This window comes from Bubalus bubalis, chromosome 22, assembly GCF_019923935.1.
Source record: "Bubalus bubalis isolate 160015118507 breed Murrah chromosome 22, NDDB_SH_1, whole genome shotgun sequence".
NCBI lineage: Eukaryota > Metazoa > Chordata > Mammalia > Artiodactyla > Bovidae > Bubalus > Bubalus bubalis.
Window position 1 is genome coordinate 29,216,444 of NC_059178.1, and position 21,699 is coordinate 29,238,142.

At 42.5% G+C, this 21,699-nt stretch overlaps 1 protein-coding gene across 2 annotated transcripts in view; it reads left to right on the forward strand.

Moving 5' to 3' along the window:
- The window catches only part of LAMA3 (laminin subunit alpha 3), a 259,558-nt gene that overhangs the window by 104,199 nt on the left and 133,660 nt on the right, over nucleotides 1-21,699 (forward strand). Inside the window, exons 17-23 of one of the 2 annotated variants that reach the window (XM_025273657.3) lie at nucleotides 242-347; nucleotides 1,110-1,209; nucleotides 4,767-4,923; nucleotides 8,632-8,764; nucleotides 11,112-11,254; nucleotides 14,951-15,048; nucleotides 15,551-15,704. In XM_025273657.3, coding sequence (XP_025129442.3) covers nucleotides 242-347; nucleotides 1,110-1,209; nucleotides 4,767-4,923; nucleotides 8,632-8,764; nucleotides 11,112-11,254; nucleotides 14,951-15,048; nucleotides 15,551-15,704 — 891 coding nt within the window. The remainder of the gene's footprint in view (nucleotides 1-241; nucleotides 348-1,109; nucleotides 1,210-4,766; nucleotides 4,924-8,631; nucleotides 8,765-11,111; nucleotides 11,255-14,950; nucleotides 15,049-15,550; nucleotides 15,705-21,699) is intronic. The other variant, XM_044934824.2, reaches the window with a different exon arrangement.

Below are 21,699 nucleotides of genomic sequence, written 5' to 3' on the forward strand. Positions count from 1 at the left end.
TTGTGTCCAACTCTTTGCTACCCCATGGACTGTAGCCCACCAGGCTCCTTTGTCCATGGGATTTCCCAGGCAAGAATACTGGAGTGGATTGCCATTCCCTTCTTCACGGGATCTTCTCGACCCAGGAATTGAACCTGGGTCTCCTGCATTGCGGTCAGATTCTTTACCATCTGAGCCACCAGGGAAGCCCGGCAAATTCTGTAATCTCACCAGATTTTGTCATCTGCTTATTGTTCTGCAGTTAGATGGTGACTGTCATTGTAAATCCCATGTTGGTGGCGATTCCTGTGACGCATGCGAAGATGGATATTTTGCTTTGGAAAAGAGCAATTACTTTGGGTGTCAAGGTACATTCTCCCAGGGGTTCCTGCGTAAGGCAAAAATGTTGATGGGCAAAGACTGTCAGAGTAACCTTGCTTCTGAGTTCACTGTCTTCTTGCTGACTTTCTGATAGAATGGGACTGAAAAGTCCTGTCCAGGGAAACTGGCCAAAAATTCCTTTAAGACAAATAGTAAATTTCGGCCAGAGCCGCTTCCCCTTGTCTTCTACCAGCACACTGTTGGGTCAATTATAAAAAATCACAATTGGGGTGTGGGGGAGCCCTGGGGGAGAAGTAAATAACATCAAGACTTAGTCATTTTAGAGATAAATTTAAATGTAAATAACATCTTGAATTAGTCATTTTAAAGACAAATTTGAAATATTAAAAAAGTTCACACAAGATAATACCATGTTAAATAATACAACTGCAGGAGTGGTCACCCCACAAGGCCACTCTGCTATCTTTCAAGCAGCCTCTCCTTGGCACCTACTGTTTGCAACATACTATGTTGTGAAATCGTGTTTAGCGCCTGGGCTGCTGTCACCTACGTGGTACAGCAGAGTTGGAAGTGGCCTACCAGTGCATCTCTGCTTTTCAGGTGGACTCTTGAGGCGGGGGGCATGCCTTCTTACTCTGGGATTTTCCTACAAATTTCAAATACCTCCTGGATGCGTCTGGGGAAAGGAGGCAACCGGGCTTCCTGGTTTCAGCTCCTCATAGAGGGAGGGAAGGCCTCCAGCCTGGAGATGCTGTGATGGGTGACCCCAGCCGTTTCCTGACTCTCAGGGTGTCAGTGTGACATCGGTGCAGCCGTCACCCCTGTGTGCAGCGGGCCCTCCGGAGTCTGCCAGTGCCGAGAGCACGTCGTGGGGAAGGCCTGCCAGCGGTGAGTCCTCAGGGAGATGCCTTTGTGTTCCGATGTTGTGAAGCCTTTCTCAGAGTCCTGTCTGTGCTGACAGTCCTGGGGAGAGAGAAGCGGTCCCACGGTGAGAGAGCAGGAAATGAACCTGTGCTGTTATTTGCAGTCTAGACACTTGTCTGTGAGTCCAGTTAAAGCAGGAGGTAAAGAGACTTCCCTGGCAGTCCAGTGGTTACAACTTCGCCTTCCAAAGCAGGGGGTATGGGCTCGATCCCTGATCAGAGAGCTAAGATCCCACATGCTTCACAGCCAAAAAAAGCAAAGCATAAAACAGAAGCGATACTGTAGCAAATTCAGTAAAGACTTTAAGAAAGGTCTACATCAAAAAATAATCTCTTTTTTTAAAAAAGCAGGAGGTATAAAGTTGCTCTAAAATGATGCCACTTTGCAGATCACAGAGTGGCCTCACTGGAAAGTTCCCAGAGGGGCAGAAAGCCAGGTGAGCGAGTCTTGGGCTGGAGGCAGGAGGTAGATTCTCATGGCTGAACATCCATGTGAACTCCCAGCCTGGAGGAGTCTGGCACTTGCGCCTTCTGCTTCTTTTTCGGGACCCATGACTGTGGGGCTTGGGTGCTGGGGGGTAAGACAGCTTTAGGAATGGGAGGAAGTGTCCCCCGTCTCATGCAGAAGCAAATTACAATGAATGGAAGGAGCAAGAGAGCCAAGTGGAAACTGAGGTCCCAGAGGGACTATAGCGGGTATGGTGCACACAGCCTCTGTCCTGATTGGTTAGCCGTTTCTATATTTATCTGAAACCATGATCCATCCATAAGTGTCCCTCTGTGGAGGGAGGAAAAATCTAGTTTTTAATATGCCAACTTTGAATCATTTGCTGAAACTCTTGTGACATGCAACTTCTTCTAAATCTCATCTTCACTGTTTCTGCCTTGTCACCAGGTTAATAAAGAGATCTTTAATGAGGTCAAGTGAACCGTCTTATTTATTGATAGAATGGAACATCTCTCCTTTTCCTTGATGTTCCCAGCATTTGAGGTCTCAGGCTCAGAGCTGCTCAGCTGTGCTTTCTCCTGCTCTTTCTGAATAAATGGTGGTCATAGGGGTTCATAATAAAATGAGTGTGAAGAAGGGCACATCTGTAGTTTTGTCTTCCTGTAGACCAGCAAGGCTCACGATGGAACAGAGGAACTTTGTGAATTGGCTCAGAAACATTTTCCACCCATGTTTTGCTTCTTTCCTCCCTCCTGTTGATAAAGCAAGCTTTCCCCCTATTTAACCAGCGTGAATGTTTTCTTCTTCCCACCATGTAGGTGATTGGCTAACTTGGAAGTTGAAGTAATGCGTCAGAATAAATTACCTAAATTATCCTGAGGCCAAAATACTGACATTACAGTCCATATATATACATATACATGTGTTGTGTTGTGTTAAGTCGCTTCAGTTGTGTCCGACTCTTTCCAACCCCATGGACTCTAACCCACCAGTCTCCTCTGTCCATGGAATTCTCCAGGCAAGAATACTGGAGTGGGTTGCCATGCCCTCCTCCAGGGAATCTTCTTGATGGACAGATCGAACCCACCTCTCTTATGTCTCCTGCATTGGCAGGCGGGTCCTTTACCACTAGCGCCACCTGGGAAGCTCCACATATATACCTATGGGATTTAAATTGTCCTTTGATTTAGTAGTGAATAATACTGAAATAAAAGGTTAGCAAACCAGAAATGTAGATGCCACACCACCTTTCTTCCAGGTTGATAAATCTTGCATCTTTTTGCCCTCAGTTCCTCCAAATGTTTGTTTATAATCTGCGTTTTTAGTTTTCCCTACAAGTTTAGAAAACATTCACATTCACTTTGTTTTCTAAAGTTTTTGTGATAATGTCATATGTATTCATTGTAAAATTTTGAGGAGTACCTGAAAGTAAAAAGGCAAAGGGAAGACTTCATTCTACCACCCAGAGATAACACCTTTTAATATTTTTTTGGTTTATTTTCTGGGCTTTTTCTATGAATAAAAATTAGTATTGAATTTGTTTCATGTAATTTATATCAATATCTTCACATGATATCATGAACATTTTCCATTGTAATTAAGTAGTGTTAAAATATTAATGGTTACATAATATTTTAAACTTTCTTTGATTATTTCATAATTGTACATTTGTATTGTTTCCAAGTTTTTCACTATTATAGACATTCTTTTATGTTAATTTTTGACCCTATAAAATCATTCTTTAGAAAATATTCCCCAAGATAGAATTACTAGGTCAATGAGAATGAACATTTTTAAGGCTCTTCATAAATTAGCTCCAGAGAAATTGTAAGCACTCCTAATTCTACTTGCAGTATAGAAGCAGACCTTTTATTTTCCTGGACTAATTGGTCTTTATGGTTTTAAATCCATCAACACCTATTAGCTTGGGACTGGATTGTCAAAATCCTACCATTCTGAAGGACTTAAAGGTGTTTGAATATAGAATGTCACAGAAGGTTTAGAATATTTTGGTTTTGTTTTTTAACTTTTCTCACGTGGCATGTGGAATCTTAATTCCTCAATCAGGGGTGGAACCCGTACCCGCTGCACTGGACGACCAGGGAAGTCCTGAGTTAGAACAATTTTGATCCTTCTCTGTGGTTACCAATATTGGACTCCTGAGTCCATTTACAGGCATACAATAAGAGAAGACAAGGCATAGAAAAGTCATTCTAATGATCAAAACATATATGTGTATGTAGAGAAAATGTATTTAACTTCTAATCTTAGCTTAGGAAAGTATTTGTCATAATGTAATATGTATTCACGGTAAAATTTCACTGTTGTGTTCACTATTATATCTATGCTGCTTAGCAACAGTACTTGGCAAAGGCATTCAGTTCAGTTCAGTCACTCAGTCGTGTCCGACTCTTTTGCGACCTCATGAACCACAGCACACCAGGCCTCCCTGTCCATCACCAACTCCCGGAGTTCACTCAAACTCATGTCCATTGAGTCGGTAATGCCATCCAGCCATCTCATTCTCTGTCATCCCCTTCTCCTCCTGCCCTCAATGTTTCCCAGCATCAGGGTCTTTTCAAATGAGTCAGCTCTTCTCATCAGGTGGCCAAAGTATTGGAGTTTCAGCTTCAACATCAGTCCTTCCAATGAACATCCAAGACTGATATCCTTTAGGATGGACTGGTTGGATCTCCTTGCAGAGACATTAATATTTATGTAATCAGTGAATATGAGTATATAAATGGATGATTTTATGGCAAATAACCCAGTTTGACTTTGCTAAATGGTTGGTAACCATTTAGAACATTTCAGAGGATGCCGTCACTGGGTTGTTCTTAATTATTTTCTCTAACTGGAATAAGTAGGAGTTGGATGTATTTTTTGTGAATGTTTACATGAGTTAAAGCAATAATTTAGAGAAAAAGCAGGGAGCCTCTCTCCCTTGTCCATATTTAATGTGTTCTGTTAATTATGGGGAGTTCTTTTAGTGCCACCTACTGGGATTAAAGGATATTTGGGTTATCAATGAACCTCACTTCACTGTATGCTCATTTACTTTTTATTTATAAAAGGCCTGAAAACAACTACTATTTTCCGGATTTGCATCACATGCGGTATGAGATTGAAGACGGCACTACACCCAATGGAAGAGCACTTCGGTTTGGGTTTGATCCTCTGGAGTTTCCAGGGTTCAGCTGGAGGGGGTACGCTCAGATGACTCCGGTACAGGTAAGCAGCCAAGGGGACCCGCCTCAGGGCAGAGCCGCCCAGGCGTTTGCCCACAGCTCTCTCAGCGGGTCCCCCAAAAGGTGGACTCTCCCCAAAACTGACTCTAGCATTCTGGTTCTGCGGAGTATGGATGGGGCTCGGGCTAAGGTTGGATTTTATATTAAGCGTATATATCGATTTCATAGCTTACTGTTACTTTAATTTGGTCACCAAGTCAGAAAATGAAGCCATTAAAGATGGTGTTTACCCCTAGAGACTTTTTAAAAATTGTGTAACTTTTAGACTGTTGTCTAAAAAGTTTACAGCACATACAAAGGTAAGAGAAAAGCCACAAGTAAGAAGGTTTCCTCCAACACTTAAAAAAAACATGAAATTGTGAAATAAAAATAAACAATGTACAAAATAAGCAATGTATGAGGAGATAATCCCTTAAAGAAATTTTCACAAACCTGCTCCTCTTTATTCTGACTATATGAATTTAGGTGATACTAAACATAAATTGTGTCCTATTGTGTGTCTAATATGTTGACCGTCAGCTCCATTCTTTTTGTAAGAAGTTTCCCAGGGACTTCCCTGACCATCCAGCGGTTAAGACACCACACTTCCACTGCAGGGGGCTTAGCTTCCATCCTTGGTCGGGGAGCTAAGATCCTGCATGCTTTGAGGTGTGGCCAAAAAAAAATTTTTTTTTAATTAAGAAGTTTCCCAAATGAGATTAGGCTCTATTTTAACATGAGAGATCTTTTTCTTTAAAGCCATTTGTGGAGAACAAAAATGAGTTGACAAATAATGCTAATAAAACCTGTATTGCTGATTTTTGACTAATACTTAAAAAAATTTTTTTTTAAACTCTGAATTACTATATGAACATAAACTAAGATAAAGGAGGAGTTGTAGTTAGTGCTATTCCATTTTTCTTTCCATATTTCTCCTTTCCTTCAGTTCTCTCTACTGTGTCCATTTCTTTTGGCTTTGCAGTGGAATAATTAAGGAATTTACACATTGACTGTTTGCCTTTGGAATTTATACTACATTTGTAACAACATTTCTGTGTAGTCATTGAGTAGTTTTGTTCTTGGAATTTCTCTTTGAGGTTGTTCTCTTTAAGCTGTTGATTAGTGGAGAAATTGAGAATAAAGAGGCAAGTTGATGATAATTGTAAGTCAGTATGTGTTGCAACCAGAAGTTCACAAGCCACAGCTGAAGTTCCCGTGTGCCGCAACTAGGACCTGGCACAACTAGATAGGTAGATAGACAGATAGATAAAATAACTTAAAAAATCAGACAGCTCTTAGAGAAACAGGGATGGGCTCACAATTCCCTAGGAGCCCTCATTGATTCTAATGTTGCTACTCGCCTGGCAAAGTCCCCTATCTAAGTTGCCTTTCTTTAACAGTGCCTAGCAATCTTAGCGGAGAAGGCAATGGCACCCCACTCCAGTACTCTTGCCTGGAAAATCCCATGGACGGAGGAGCCTGGTGGGCTGCAGTCCATGGGGTCGCTAGAGTTGCACATGACTGAGCGACTTCACTTTCACTTTTCACTTTCATGTATTGGAGAAGGAAATGGCAACCCACTCCAGTGTTCTTGCCTGGAGAATCCCAGGGACGGGGAAGCCTGGTGGGCTACCGTCTATGGGGTCGCACAGAGTCAGACACAACTGAAGCGACTTAGCAGCAGCAGCAATCTTAGACACTTCACTGTTTACTGTTTTCCCCAAATATAGCAATTCTTTGGTTCCCTCCTTTTACTCCACTGTTCAGAAAAAGGCAGGGAATTCCACTGAGTCATAATAGGATGTGAGTGGAGTGACTAAGAGCCCAGTTAAGGTATATACCTCCTCCCAGGTATTTGCAGTTTGAAAGAATAGCTGGTTAACACAAAAGAATGAATTTCTAATGATGGATTTTTCTGTTAGTATTTTTAGTCAGAGAACTTGGGTGGTGTTGCCTGGAATCACCACTTACTTTACTCTGCCCTTAATACTTGCATTAAAATAATAATTCTTGCATTATTATTTTCCAGTGTGGAATTAACCCTTAAAGATGTGAAAATGAAAGTGTTAATCCCTCACTCCTGTCTGACTCTTTGGGACCTCACAGACTGTAGCTCACCAGGCTCCTCTGTTCATGGGATTCTCCAGGCAAGAATACTGGAGTCGGTTGCCATTTCCTTCTCCAGGGGATCTTCCTGACCCAGGGATCAAACCAGGGTCTCCTGCATTGCAGGCAGATTCTTTACCATCTTAACCACCAGGGAAGCCCTAGAATCAACCCTTAAAGATGAGTTCCATCAAATTGTGAGGGTCATGGAGATCCTCAGGGTTGGCTGCCACCCCTTCTCCCAGAGCAAGGGATTCTACTTAGCTCCAGTCTTTACTGTCATGGATGTCTCACTCAACAAAAATCCCCTTCATTTCAACCAAAGGAGCTGAAGGAAAGGCCTAAAGAACTACTGATTTAGAAATATCCATGTTTCATGAACTTTCCTTAGGATGCAGCTAGATCTGGTCATGTGGTCTGTGGTTCAGAATTGAAGTAATCTAGACTCTCAGTTGACTCATTGGAAAAGACTCTGATGCTGGGAGGGATTAGGGGCAAGAGGAGAAGGGGACGACAGAGGATGAGATGGCTGGATGGCATCACTGACTCAATGGACGTGAGTCTGAGTGAACTCCGGGAGTTGGTGATGGACAGGGAGGCCTGGCGTGCTGTGATTCATGGGGTCACAAAGAGTCGGACATGACTGAGTGACTGAGCTGATGTGATCTGATCTGAGACTCTCCTTCAAGGTCATGAGCACAGAAACACTTACAAGCATTGTATGAGGACAAGGGACCTGGGCACCAGCAGAACTCCCTGTCCCCAGCAGAGAGCCCATGTTTTTCTCCCACAGGGATTGAGATAAATTCCATATTATTTAGCAGGTGTATTTTAGTTACCTCCACATCTCATCCTCTCCTTGGGCTTTCTTGCTGGCTCAGATGGTACAGAACCTGTCTGCAATTCAGGGGATCTGGGCTTGATCCCTGGGTCTGGGAGATCCCCTGGAGAAGTGGGTGGCTACCCAGTTCAGTATTCATGCCTGGAACATCCCATGGACAGAGGAGCCTGGTGGACTGCAGTCCATGGGCTCACAAAGAGTCAGACATGACTGAGCAACTAACACTCACTTTTCCACAACCTCTTCTTAGCCTCCAGTGGTTTCTATGACTGTTTCAAGTGTTATGTATGTGAAGTAGACTCCAGAGTTGTCTCTCCTGATGGGGCTGGTGGTGTTCTCTAACATACTTTCTTTTCCTTCTCTTCTGTCTTTTTATTTCTCCCAGCCAGTGGTGGTTGCCCCTGTCATTGTGGCTTTTTCTAAACTAATTCATCTAACCTTCCGCTCTGTATGCCTGATTGCTAAAAGGTCAAAAGAGGAGCTTGGTTGCTGAGGGGAGTGTGTTTTCACTGTGACTTTAATTGTAAGTGATTTTAATTGATTGGCTGACTTGCCTGTTTTCATCTTTCACAGAGTTAGTCACTTGGTGCTTGTTGAGTGGGTGTGCATGTGGTGTTATTTGAGTATGTGTGTATGTGTTTGAGTGTGTGTGGGTGTGTATAGTGAAGCCCAGTATTGAAACTTTTGAATAAAGTCACTGTTTGGCTAACATTTCTTTTAACCAGTTGTCTCTTCTATACTTTATGGGTTTTTGGTATTTTTCAGAATGAAGTAAGAATCATGTTAAATGTGGGGAAGTCAAGTCTCTCCTTGTTTCACGTTGTTCTAAGATATATGAACCCTGGAACTGAAGCAGTATCTGGTCGTATAACTATTTATCCATCCTGGGCTAAGGCAGGTGAGTAAATTTTCAAGCTGCTTTTGGATGAAGTGATTTATTAGTGAAACGTTTTCTCCAATTTTCGCAAAGTTGATCTTTTCAGAAAACATGAAGACTGCAATGATCGGGGCCCTTATGGTCTGTCCTTTATACCTTTTCCGTCTCTAAACGTTCTGCATGTTTAAGTTGTGCTGTTAAATTTGTTATTAACTGTCATTAAAAAAATCAGTATAACAGTCTGCGTACCCTGGCTGAACCCCATGGATTATCACATTACCACAGGGTGAAGCTGATTTATAGCTCGTTCAGGTAAATTGGGTGTCACTTTGCAGAGTTACTTGAGAGGCCTTGGCCTCCTGCCCTAAATTCTCCCATTGTTTCAGGCAAACCAAGTAATTCAAGGAGAAAGGGGTGAGGATAGGAGTTTTTAAGACGAATGTGGTAGGGACTTCCCTGGAGGTCCAGTGGTTAAAACTGCACTTCCACTGCAGGGGACAGGGGTTCAATCCCTGGTCAGGGAGCTAAGATCCACATGTGGTGTGGCATGGCCAAAATATAAATAAATAAATAAAATGCTTTAAACAAGATGAATGTGGCAAAGCATGAAGCCCAAGAGGGCTGCGGAGAAGAGCATGCCAATCTCATTTAGGGGTGAGAGATTCCTGAGGACAGAGGAGGGGCCCAGTCAGAGGGCAGGTCTCACCACAGTCAGAGATGAGGCCTGAACATCTGTTCTGCAGGGGGTGAGGGCTTCTTTTGGTCCTGGAAACAGATTCCAGGAATATACTAGTATGAATTCCACAGGGACACAAAATGGCACCAGTGGAAATCTAATTTAGGATGGAAATTTAAGCATCTTCATTGAGTATCCACAACAGATTGGGACTTGGGGTAAGAAATGATGTTCCTATGTTGTGTCATTCAAGCTTACAAGGGTGGAGGTTGATTTCTTGTTGTTTAGTTGCTAAGTCATGTCTGACTCTTTGTGACCCGCATAGACTCTAGCGCATCAGTCTCCCTGTCCGTGAAATTCTCCAGGCAAGCATACTGGAGTGGGTTGCCATTTCCTTCTCCAGGGGATCTTCTCCACCCAGGGATGGAACCCGTGTTTCCTCCATTGGCAGGCAATCATTTACCACTGAGCCACCAGGGAAGCCCAGAGGTTGATTCAGAGGAGCTAATAGGACGAATTGGCAAGCTTGCTTTATTATTTCAAGAATACTCCAGCATCCATTTCCTCACATTATGAGAATTTTGAGAACTGAAGAGGGCTGAGGAGGAAACGGCTGAGAGGTGTAGTAAATTTTCTAAGCACATAGCTAATCTCTGTGGACAAGTCCCAGTCTTTAGACCCCAAACTCTTTTTTTTTTTTTTTAAATAGTCACTGTCTTTATTTTTTTGGGGGGGGAGGGGGGGAGATATTTTTATTTATTTATTTTATTTATTTTTTTTTAAATTTTATTTTATTTTTAAACTTTACATAATTGTATTAGTTTTGCCAAATATCAAAATGAATCCGCCACAGGTATACATGTGTTCCCCATCCTGAACCCTCCTCCCTCCTCCCTCCCCATTCCATCCCAAACTCTTATGGACCCACTCTGCCTTCCCAGTGACAGCGTCATCAGCAGTTTGTCCTCCGTTAACTCAAACAGTTAGAATCTGCTGGCTTGTTTTCTTGTGCTTTGGGACACCTTTCCTAAGCCCCCACATCTGAGTCAGGAGCCCAGTTGTATATTCCTTAGTGACCTACTTCCCAGGTGGCGCTAGTGGTAAAGAACCCACCTGCCAATGCAGGAGACTTAAGAGACACAGGTTTGATTCTTGGGTCAGGAACATCCCCTAGAGGAGGGCATGGCAACCCACTCCATTATTCTGGCCTGGAGAATCCCATGGACAGAGGGGCCTGGTGGGCTACAGTCCATTGGATCGCAGAAAGTCAGATATGACTGAGCAGTTGAGCACACATCAATAGAAATTTAAAAAATTCAATTACATATAAAGAAAAGGGAAAAATAGTTTAATATCTATGTAATATATTGAATACTTACTATGTACAACAAACTTTTCTAAGCAGTTGCTTATATGTCTTCATATATGTAATAAATTTTAAAATGACTCACAATCACAGCATAGATAGCCACTGCTAATGTCTTATCAATATGTTGCTAGTCTGTTTTATATATAGGCATATGCATTCATGCTGTTGTTGAAGATAAGATCAGTAAATCTGATCAGTTCATATGATCAGTGAAGCATCTGAAAGTTTCATAGATGTAAACTGAATGTTTTAAGTTGAATACCTAAAATCAGAACACTGACTGCTCAAAAGATGCCCTAAGCAATTCTTTTCATTTCTGATAGGTGCTGCTCAAACCAAAGAGATCATATTCCAGCCGAGTAAGGAGCCAGCCTTTGTCACTGTACCTGGAAATGGTTTTGCAGACCCGTTTTCAATTGTACCAGGGACGTGGATTGCTTGCATTAAGGTGGAGGGAGTCCTGCTGGTAAGAGGGGGTTCTGAGTGGTGATTCTTCCCCTCTTAGAGATGGTCCATCCGTAGTGACCACAGTGAGCAGAAGATAGAAGAATCATAGCTGATTCCCTTTTAGATATAGGAACCTGTGGTGACATTTATCCTTACATGGCGTAACAACATACGTTGTTCAGTCGCTAAGTCCTGTCTGACTTTTGCAATTCCATGGACTGCAGCCCGCCAGGCTCCTCTGTCCATGGAATTTGGCAGGCAAGAATACTGGAGTGGGTTGCCAGTCCCTTCTCCAGTGGATTTTCCCAACCCAGGGATCGAGGCTGCATCTCCTGCATTGGCAGGTGGTTCTTTACCACTGAGATACCAGGGAAGCCCAGGCATAATAATATGGGAAACAAAATAGATTTTATAGTCTTCCAGCCAGTCTCTTACAGGCAAAAAAAAAAAAAAAAAAAAAACTGAACTCATGAAATTTTAACAGTATCAAAATAAATGTAAAACCTTGATGAGCCTATGTCCCAGCCTTTCAAAAATTTCTTTGGGATTTTTCATCATGAATCAGAAGGGTGATAAAAAAGATAACCTCTCTGGGAATCGTGCAGAATGAATCAGAAGGAGCTAGAAGAAGAGAAGATGCTAACATCAGTCCAGTTCTTGGTGGTGAAAAGAGAAGGGAGAGACAAAGAGCCAGTGCCTCTCTGTGACAGGCTTCCTGTGTCCTTCTGCCTTGACTGTGGAAATAGCATCACCAGATTCCTGGACAAAAACTCTTTGCCAGGGGAAGGGCTGTATCCTTGCACTTAGATAGAATTGCCAGAGAGGCCAGGGATGACGCCTGCCTTCTCAGAGGCCAGGGATGACGCCTGCCTTCTCAGATCTCTGCTTTGATGTCTGCTTTTGCTTATAGCAAGGTCTTTTCAAAACAGTCTTTGGTAGTTCTTGGTTTCATGTGCTCAGAGTGGAAAATGTAAAGCTTTTCCATCTGGCTCAACTCTTGATTGGCTAAATGAACAGATCTCAGGCAAGTTCTTTAACCCTACACCTGCCCCATATAGTAGGAACCATGCTTATCCATATGGTCCTTTCCAAATCTAGGATCTTATCCACAGAATATGAAGGTTTAAGCTGTCCCTGCCTTTCTTGTGCTTCTTAGTAGAAAGCTTTGTTGCTTTACTAAAGTTTAAGGATGTTTCACAGATGTAGAAATGAGGAGGAAAATCCCACTGAGGCCAGTAATGGATACAAAGTTGGACTAATGGAAAGAAGAAGTTCATGATAAAAATTACTACATAGGCCATAGGCATGGAAAGTTCTTCATGACGTTTAGCCACTACAGTTGTGTCCTAATTCATATGTTATTGCTGTTCAGTTGCTAAGTCATGTCTGACTCAAAAGTTCATATGCATGCTTCCATATTATGATCTCATTTTCTCTAGCAATATTTTATTGAGCACGCCTTATCAAACTTCACTGTTTTAGAATCTATGGGACCATAAAGTAATGGGGAAATACAGTCCCTACCAAAGGAAGCTTATTAACAGAGCAATAACCATTTAAAAATTAGTATTGGAGAAATGCAAATCACAGCTATAATGAGGTATCACCTCACACAGGTCAGCATGGCCATCATTAAAAATTTTACAAATAATAATTGATGGAGAGAGTGTGGGGAAAAGGGAACCCTCCTACACTGTTGGTGGGAATGTAAATTGGTGCAACCACTGTGTAAAACAGTATGGAGAGTCCTTAAAAAGCTAAAAATAGAGTTGCTGTGAAAGTGAAAATCGCTCAGTCATGTTCGACTCCTTGCAACCCCTTGGACTATACAGTCCGTGGAATTCTCCAGGCCAGAATACTGGAGTGGGTGGCTTTTCCCTTCTCCAGGGGATCGTCCCAACCCAGGGACAGAACCCAGGTCTCCTGCGTTGCAGGCGGATTCTTTACCAACTGAGCTATCAGGGAAGCCGTATGATCCAGCAGTTTCACTCCTGGGCATGTATCCAGAGAGAACTCTAATTTGAAAAGGCACATGCACCCAAATCTTTATAACAGCATTATTTACAATAGCCAGCACATGGAAGGAACCTAAGTGTCCATCAGCCGGTACATAGATAAGGAAGATGTGGTGTATATATACACAATGGGATACTGCTGCTGCTGCTGCTAAGTCGTTTCAGTCGTGTCCGACTCTGTGCGACCCCATAAAGGGCAGCCCACCAGGCTCCTCTGTCCACGGGATTCTCTAGGCAAGAATACTGGAGTGGGTTGCCATTTCCTTCTCCACAATGGGATACTACTCAGCCATGAAAAGAATGAAATAATGCCATTTGTAGCAACATGGATGGACCTAGAGATTATCATACTAAGTGAAGTAAATCAGAAAGAAAAAGACAAGTACCATATGGTATCACCTATATGTGAAATTTAAAATATGATACATATAAACGTATTTATAAAACAAAAACAGACTCACAGACATTGGAAACAAACTTATGGTCACCAAAAGAGAAAGGGAGGAGAGGGGGATAAATTAGGAGTGTAAGATTAGCAGATACAAGCTACAGTGTATAAAATAGATAATCAGGTCCTACTGTATAGCATAGGGAACTATATCCTATAATAAATCATAATAGAAAATACATGTATATAACTGAATCACTTTGCTGTACACCAGGAACTAACACAACATTGTAAATTAACTATACTTCAATCAAAACTTTTTAAAAATTGCATTAAAACCCACTCAGGTATTAAGACCACTGAGCCCCTACTTTTTCTCTCCCACACATTCTCCGCTTCTTTGTTATAGACAAATTGAGGGCTGTGAAGAGAGAAAAGCCTTGTGGCCAGTATATGAGTCTCTCACTGTTGTGACAAACATTCCCCCTCCTTCCCTGGGCAGATAGGCAGGGATGCTGGGATGGCAGAAGTCCAGCCTCTGCCCTTTTCTGAAGAGCTGCTTCTCCGAATCCCACCGTGGGCTCCACTTGGCACCCTCAGCGGAACATGTTCTTCCTCTCTGGTCCCAGGACAGGCAGTGGGCCAGGTTCAGGCTATGATTCACCAGGATCACAAAACATCACTTTTTACATGAAGCCAGGAGAGCGTTGCTCGGCTGGAGGAGTAAAAAGCCAGACTACATTATCTACAACTCTGGATCCTATAGGGATGAAGGCAACCAGCATGTCAAAAGAACATCTTTTCAATGGACAGTTTATTATTATCTTTAGTTCTGAATTTATTAACAACCCAGAAGAACCGGTAAAACTTCCCTGAACTTTGGAAATAAAAATGTTTGCCTGAAATGCTTATCTCTGATGCTTAAGAAGTGAAAGTGTTAGTCACTCAGTTTTGTCTGACTCTTTGTGACCCCATGGACTGTAGCCCACCAGGCTCCTCTGTCCATGGAATTCTCCAGACACGAATACTAAAGTGGGTAGCCATTCCTTTCTCCAGGGGATCTTCTCGATCCAGGAATTGAACCTGGGTCTCCCACATTGCAGATTCTTTACTGTCTGAGCCACCATAGGTTGCTTGGTGTGCTCTCATGAGTCAGGGGGCAGAAAGAAAAAGCAGTTGATATGGAGAATTTAACTAGAGTGCTTCACCTGGTTATTATTCATTTAGCTAGTATGTGCAGCTATTTTATCATTAACACTAACCTAGGGCTGCCCTCCTAATGAGTATTCATTGTTTGGTCTTTATCTCCTAGGATTACCTGGTGCTGCTCCCCAGGGACTACTATGAGGCCCCCTCGCTGCAGCTGCCGGTCACGGAGCCGTGTGCCCATGTGGGCCATCCCCAAGAGAAGTTAGTATGGGCGGCAGGTGCATCATCGGGTCTTCTAACTCAGGAGCCTTGGGTTCAAGGATTCTCAATAGCCCTCAGGATCATGACTGCACAGGATGCTCTGGTTAATGACTCAATTGTGCCTTTTCTCTGTGGCAGTGACTGTGTTTTGTGTAAGACTCACAAAGCACTTTGTACCCCATAGCTAGGGCTTCAGAGTGACTCTCACCCTCTTACATGAGGAAGTGGCGATGTGTGCCTAAGTAATACGCTCAGGGTCATGCATCTAGTGAGGGGAAGAGCTTACAATGAATCTGTGTTTGTGGACCACTGCTTCTCCCATTCCTCATGCAGATGAAAATTTATCGCACGGTTCCTGTAGTAAGCACTTAGTAAGAGTTTGTTGAAGAGTGATGAGTGAATGAATGAACGCACGGGATGGATAGGAGTCCTGGGGGTGAACTTTGATCCTCTGTGTTATGTTCTCAGTTGTAACTGTTGTATTTTGTTGTTGTTGTTGAAGTTGTTTGCTTTACCAGCATTTGCCAGTAACCCGATTCCCCTGTGCCCTGGCTTGCGAGGCCAGACACTTCCTGCTTGATGGGGAGCCGAGACCTTTGGCGGTGAGGCAGCCCACCCCCGCACACCCGGTCATGGCAGACCTCAGTGGAAGAGAGGTGAGGCAGTCTTTTTTTGTTTTTCTATCAGGTATTTTACCACCTCCCTGTCCTTCTGCTGAAAACCCTTGGCCACAATTGCATCTCATATTCAGGTAAATCTGGAAGACCTCCCCAGAGATGTTAATTAAAGGTGTGCTGAGCTCTCTGGTTCAGGCTGGGGCTGGGCAGTCCACCGTGCTGAGCCGTGGGAGGGCTAGTCTTCCATCACTTTCTGTACATGGCGGGCAACATGAGCAACCTCAGAATTTTTTCCTTTTGATTCTCTGGATTTACAAGGGGGCATCCTGTTCACCCTGATTCGGGGCACGATCTCTCTACAAAGCCTCCAGAAATCACACAGCTCACCCTAAAAGGATACAACGCTCTCTGACTGCTCATCCCCTCGGGCTAGACGATTCGTAGCAGCTGAATTCCTTGAGCTCAGATTCTGGAACTGCTACACCCAAAGGCACCTCCTTCCTGGCTCAGAGGACAGGTTACTACAGGTCTTGGCATTGCTTTTCTTCCAGGAGTTCTTTGAGCCTCAAAACAATTTAAGACTGTAGAGTTTTAAGATTTGAGTTAGAAGTACTGTGTATCAACAATAAGAACTCATTACTTCAGAATGAAGACATACACACACAAAAGCAAAACCTTTCTCTACAATGTTTCCATTCCTTACTTTTTACAGTGTTCTCTGTTTTGTACCCTTGAGGAAAACATTCATCTGGGGGATTAAATCCATGAAATGAAAATATATGCAGTATTCTCACTCACCATTTCTATATGTATCTTTTTTTAAACTACATTTCTAACATTTTCAAGGTAGAAGTTGTAGGAGTTTGATGGTATTTCTTAAGTTTAGTCTTTATTTTATTTGAGTTTTTATTTTACAACTATTATTTTTACCCAAAAAAAGAAAAGTATGTTGTTCAGTCACTCAGTTGTGTCCAACTCTTTGTGACCCCATGGACTGAAGCATGCCAGGCTTTCCTGTCCCCCACTCTCTCCTGGAGTTTGCCCAAGTTCATTTCCATTGAGTCGGTGATGCTATCTAACCATCTCATCCTCTGCTGCCCTCTTCTCCTTTCTACTTGTTATAATAAGAAAAACAATATGCATGAATATATATGGAATCTATAAAAATGGTACAGATGATCATATTTGCAAAACAGAAATAGAGACACAGACATGGAGGACAATCTTACGGACACCAAGAGGAGAAAGGGGGTTGGGGACGAGATGAATTGGGAGATTAGGACTGACATAATCACTTCCCCAATCGCTCAGCAGTAAAGAATTCGCCTGCAATGCAGGAGACTTGGGTTTGATCTCTGGGTGGGAAGATTGCTTGGAAAAGGAAATGGCAACCCACTCCAGTATTCTTGCCTGGGCAATCCCATGAACAGAGGAGCCTGGCGGGCTACAGTCCATGGGGTCGCAAAAGAGTTGGACACGACGGAGCGACTGAACGACAACATAGAGTAGATAACTAATGAGAGCCCACTGTACAGCTCAAGGAACCCTCCTCAGTGTTCCGTGGTGACCTAAATGGGAGAGAATCCAAAAAACAGAGGACATATGTATTTGTTGTTCAGTCACTTAGTCGTGTCCGACTTTTTGTGACCCCAGGGACTGCAGCACGCCCGGCTTCCCTGTCCTTCACTATCTCCTGGAGCTTGCTCAAACTCATATCTATTGAGTCGGTGATGCCATCCAACCACCTCATCCTCTGTCATCCCCTTCTCCTCCAGCCTTCAATCTTTCCCAGCATCAGGGTCTTTTCTAATGAGTCAGCTCTTCGCATCAGGTGGCCAAAGTACTGGATATATGTATAGGTATAGCTGATTTACTTTGCTGTACAGTAGAAACTGTTGTAACATTGTAAAGCAAATATACTTCAATAAAAATTAATTTAAAAGAAAAATATGCATCAGGAAAAACAAAATGATCTTACTTCCTCTCCGTTCTAATCTTCAGTCCACTGTCTCTCTTCCTGTCCCTGCTGTGTGTGTGCATACAGATGCACATACATGCACACACATATACACAGATATGTGTGTGTGTGTGTGTGTGTGTGTGTGTGTGTGTGTGTATACCCCACATAGCAGGGAGGTACAATTGGGAAGGGCTGATGTCCAGGAAGTAATGCTGATGATTCATCAGGAGCTGTTCCTGCCTCTGACTTAGCCTGGAGCCATAGCTCTGAGCTGTTCTATTTGCATGATGCATACAACTCAGCCCTGAGCTGTCCAGTTTTATTTAAAAATCCTCTTTTACTGTTTTATCTGAGGGCCTGGAGACTTATGCTGTCTGATTCAGTATATATATATTTTAATTAATGAAACTTAAGTAAAGCTAAAAATTCAGTTGTTTGGTTACACTAACCACATTTCAAGCTCTCAGTAATCATATACGTCTAGTGCCCATTGTATTGGACAGCACACATCACAGAATATTTTGCCATCACAGAAAGCTCTATTGCACAGCATTAATGAAGCATTAAAATCACTGTGCTAAAAGAGACCAACAGAATTTGTTGTTGTTGTTTAGTAGCTAGAGTTGGACTCTTTTTGACCCCATGGATTGTAGTCCACCAGGCACCTCTGTCCATGGAATTTCCCAGGCAAGAATACTGGAGTGGGTTGCCATTTCCTTCTCCAGGGGATCTTCCTGACACAGGGACTGATCCTGTACTGGCAGTCCGATTCTCTACCGCTGAGTCACCAGGGAAGCCCAACAGAGTTCGCGAAGGTCTTAGGAGTCATCTGATCTCTCTTCCTGGAAAAAATTCTTTCTACGTTATCCTTGTCAGATATTGATTCATTTAGCCTCTGTTGAATACTTGAATTGATGGGGGGCTCACTTCTTCTAGACGTAGCCTAATCCAACACCTGTGGTACCCTTTTTACTCTAGAAACTTCTCTGGGAAACTTTCCTGAGTTATTCCTTTGATAAGTTATTTCTTTATCTTTAGCCCACCTTTTCAATAGCCTTATCTTGTTTTATGTTTTGAGAGATTTCTTAGATTTTTTTTCTTCCAACTCCAACCACAACAGCAACCTCAACTCCAACCCAAACCTACACACACACACACACACACACACACACGTTTCATCTTTTTTTGATCTATTCAATTAGTTAACATCCAATTGCATTCTAGCTTCCAAATTTTTCATGTCTCTGGTCTGTTATTTTCCTCTTCTCTATTCTCTTTTCTTTGTGGGTTTATGATTCAAAAAATATTTACCCTTATTTTTGTGGATTTCTGAGAGGGAGGATCAGTAAATAGGTGTGCTATATCCTATATGTTTAACCGGAAGTTCCAGGATGTACTTTGTGATGTTCTGAAGTTTCATTTTTATGTGAGGTGCAGATTTATTTTTATTATTTTAGTACTCAAAGTGCAATTTCATGTGAAAAGTCATGTCTTTTATCCTGGGAATCTTTTGGATAGTGTCTCTACAGATATTGCCACTGCTACTGCTAAGTCACTTCAGTCGTGTCCGACTCTGTGCGACCCCATAGACGGCAGCCCACCAGGCTTCCCCGTCCCTGGGATTCTCCAGGCAAGAACACTGGAGTGGGTTGCCATTTCCTTCTCCAATGCATGAAAGTGAAAAGTGAAAGTGAAATCGCTCAGTCGTATCCGGCTCGTATCGACCCCATGGACTGCAGCCCACCAGGGTCCTCCGCCCATGGGATTTTCTGGGCAACAGTACTGGAGTGGGGTGCCATTGCCTTCTCCGCTACAGATATTACTTTGCTGCAAATCCTTTCATCTTCTTTTCTGGAAGTCAGACTGGAAGAATGTTGGAGCCTCTCAATCTGTCTCTAAACGGCTCTTTAATATTTGTATGTTTCTTTGGCTCTTTGCACTGCTTTCTGAATGACTTCCTCGAGACTCTTAGAATCCATGAATGTTCTAGTTCACTGTCTCTAGTCTAGATTTTATTCAGCCTCCCAATTCCATGTAACATGTACTTTTCATCTCAAAAGATTTCTTACTAGCTGTTTCTTACATTTACTTTTTTATTGTTTCTCCTTTGCCAATTTTTGTTTCATAACTTCATTTACTTTTTAAAGAGGAGTTACTCTATTAATCTTTTTGAGTTTCTCAACATCTTTGGAGCAAGGTATAGTTCAGAATTCAGAATTTTTAGAATTTTAAAAATATAAGATTGTACATACATACATAACATCTATAGTGGGTTCTGGAACAGCACCTTGTACTCAGACAAGTTAATATTTTTCCAATGAAAAGCATGAATAGACACACCAAGGGAGATACATGAAGACTGTATTTATGGAGTTAGTTCAGGTCAGATTTTACCACCAAGTGATGACTGGTTAGAGTTAGGTTAGGTTTTGTAACCAAACACGTTTGAAAACAAGTTTTCCTTTTCAGACTTTGGGGGTTCTGGATTAGGGACCAGTGTACTTATTTTAAAACTTCATCAGACTTTCATAAAGTTTATTTCATCTGAGGTAAACTCATCTTCACTTGATGATATATTATTGCCTGTATTTTTTTAAAAAAAGAGAAAAATTCTTTTTTTCCTAAATATTTATGTATTTATTGGCTGCACTGGGTCTTAGTTGCCACATGTAGGATCTAATTCCCTGAACAGGGATCAAACCCAGGCCCCCCACATTGGGAGCATGAGGTCTTAGCCACTGGACCCCCAGGGAAGTCCCCTTGACTGTTCTTATTAACGTTAGATTTCTTTATGTTGTAGAGGCTTATTTTGTTTGCTTACTGGCTTACTTTGAATGAGAGGTTTTTATCTTCTCCCTCTTTCCCTATATCCATCTCAGTTTGGCTTGTCTGTCTGGTTCTCTGTACCCTTAGCCCAGAGCCAGGCATAACAATATGCCAACGTCTCTTATTGTGGTCCTGGGGCTAGTGCAGATTCAGACACTGAGCCCGCGGGTGCTTAACTCAGTTCTTAGTCCTGGGCCTCATCTTTGATCTTTGTTTTCCATATCCCACCATTTTTTATAAAGCTGAAACCCAGATGGCAGGTTTTCAGTGATTTTTTTTTTCTTCTTCAGCTTTTCATGATGTAAGGAACCCTCATCCTTTGGCTTCAAAAAATGAGCCTGGATCTGGCCCCTGTCTCATATAAAGCATTTTAAGTTCTCTTTACGCTGCATATTCTGAACTGCTGGCCTACTTCCGGCCTGGAGAACAACAAGCCTGTGACTTCAGCCCTGGTGCCATTTCAAGTTTTTCTTTTACTTATGTTCCATCATCTGTCTCCTTTTAATCCCAAATTTATTTTGTTGTTGTTTTACTATTAAAACATTATTTGGTGGCTCAGGCGGTAAAGAATCTGCCTGTGATGTGGAAGACCTGGGTTCAATCCCTGGGACGGGAAGATCCCGTGGAGCGGGACATGGCAACCCCCTCCAGTAGTCTTGCTGGAGAATTTCATAGACAGAGAAGCCAGGTGGGCTACAGTCACAACTGTAGGGTTGCAAAACAAACAAACAAATCCTTTTTACGACCAATTCACACCCATAGTTGCTGTCTCTTGGAGAAGGGGTACAGCAAATATGAATTCCTGTGCCATCTGAACTGGAAGTCATCCCACATTTAAAAAATGCTAAGTTCTGTCCTGTTTTTGCTTCCCTGATAGCTCAGTTGGTAAAGAATCTGCCTGCAATGCACGAGACCCCGGTTGGATTCCTGGATCGGGGAGATCCCCTAGAGAAGGGAACAGCTACCCACTCCAGTATTCTGGCCTGGAGAATTCCATGGACTATAAAGAGTCAGACACAACTGAGTGACTTTCACTTTCATCCTATTTTTATGAAAACCCTACTTCCCCTTCCCACAGTCCTTCAACCACTGCTCCATAACTCTGTCCCTTCAAAACCAAGAATTGTCTAGACTCATAATTTCTAATTCTCTACTTTCCATTCATACCTCAACCCACACCAGTCTGACTTCACCTCCCAGTCCCATTGATTTTTTTTTGTGGGGAGGGGGGCAGGATTTCCAGTGATT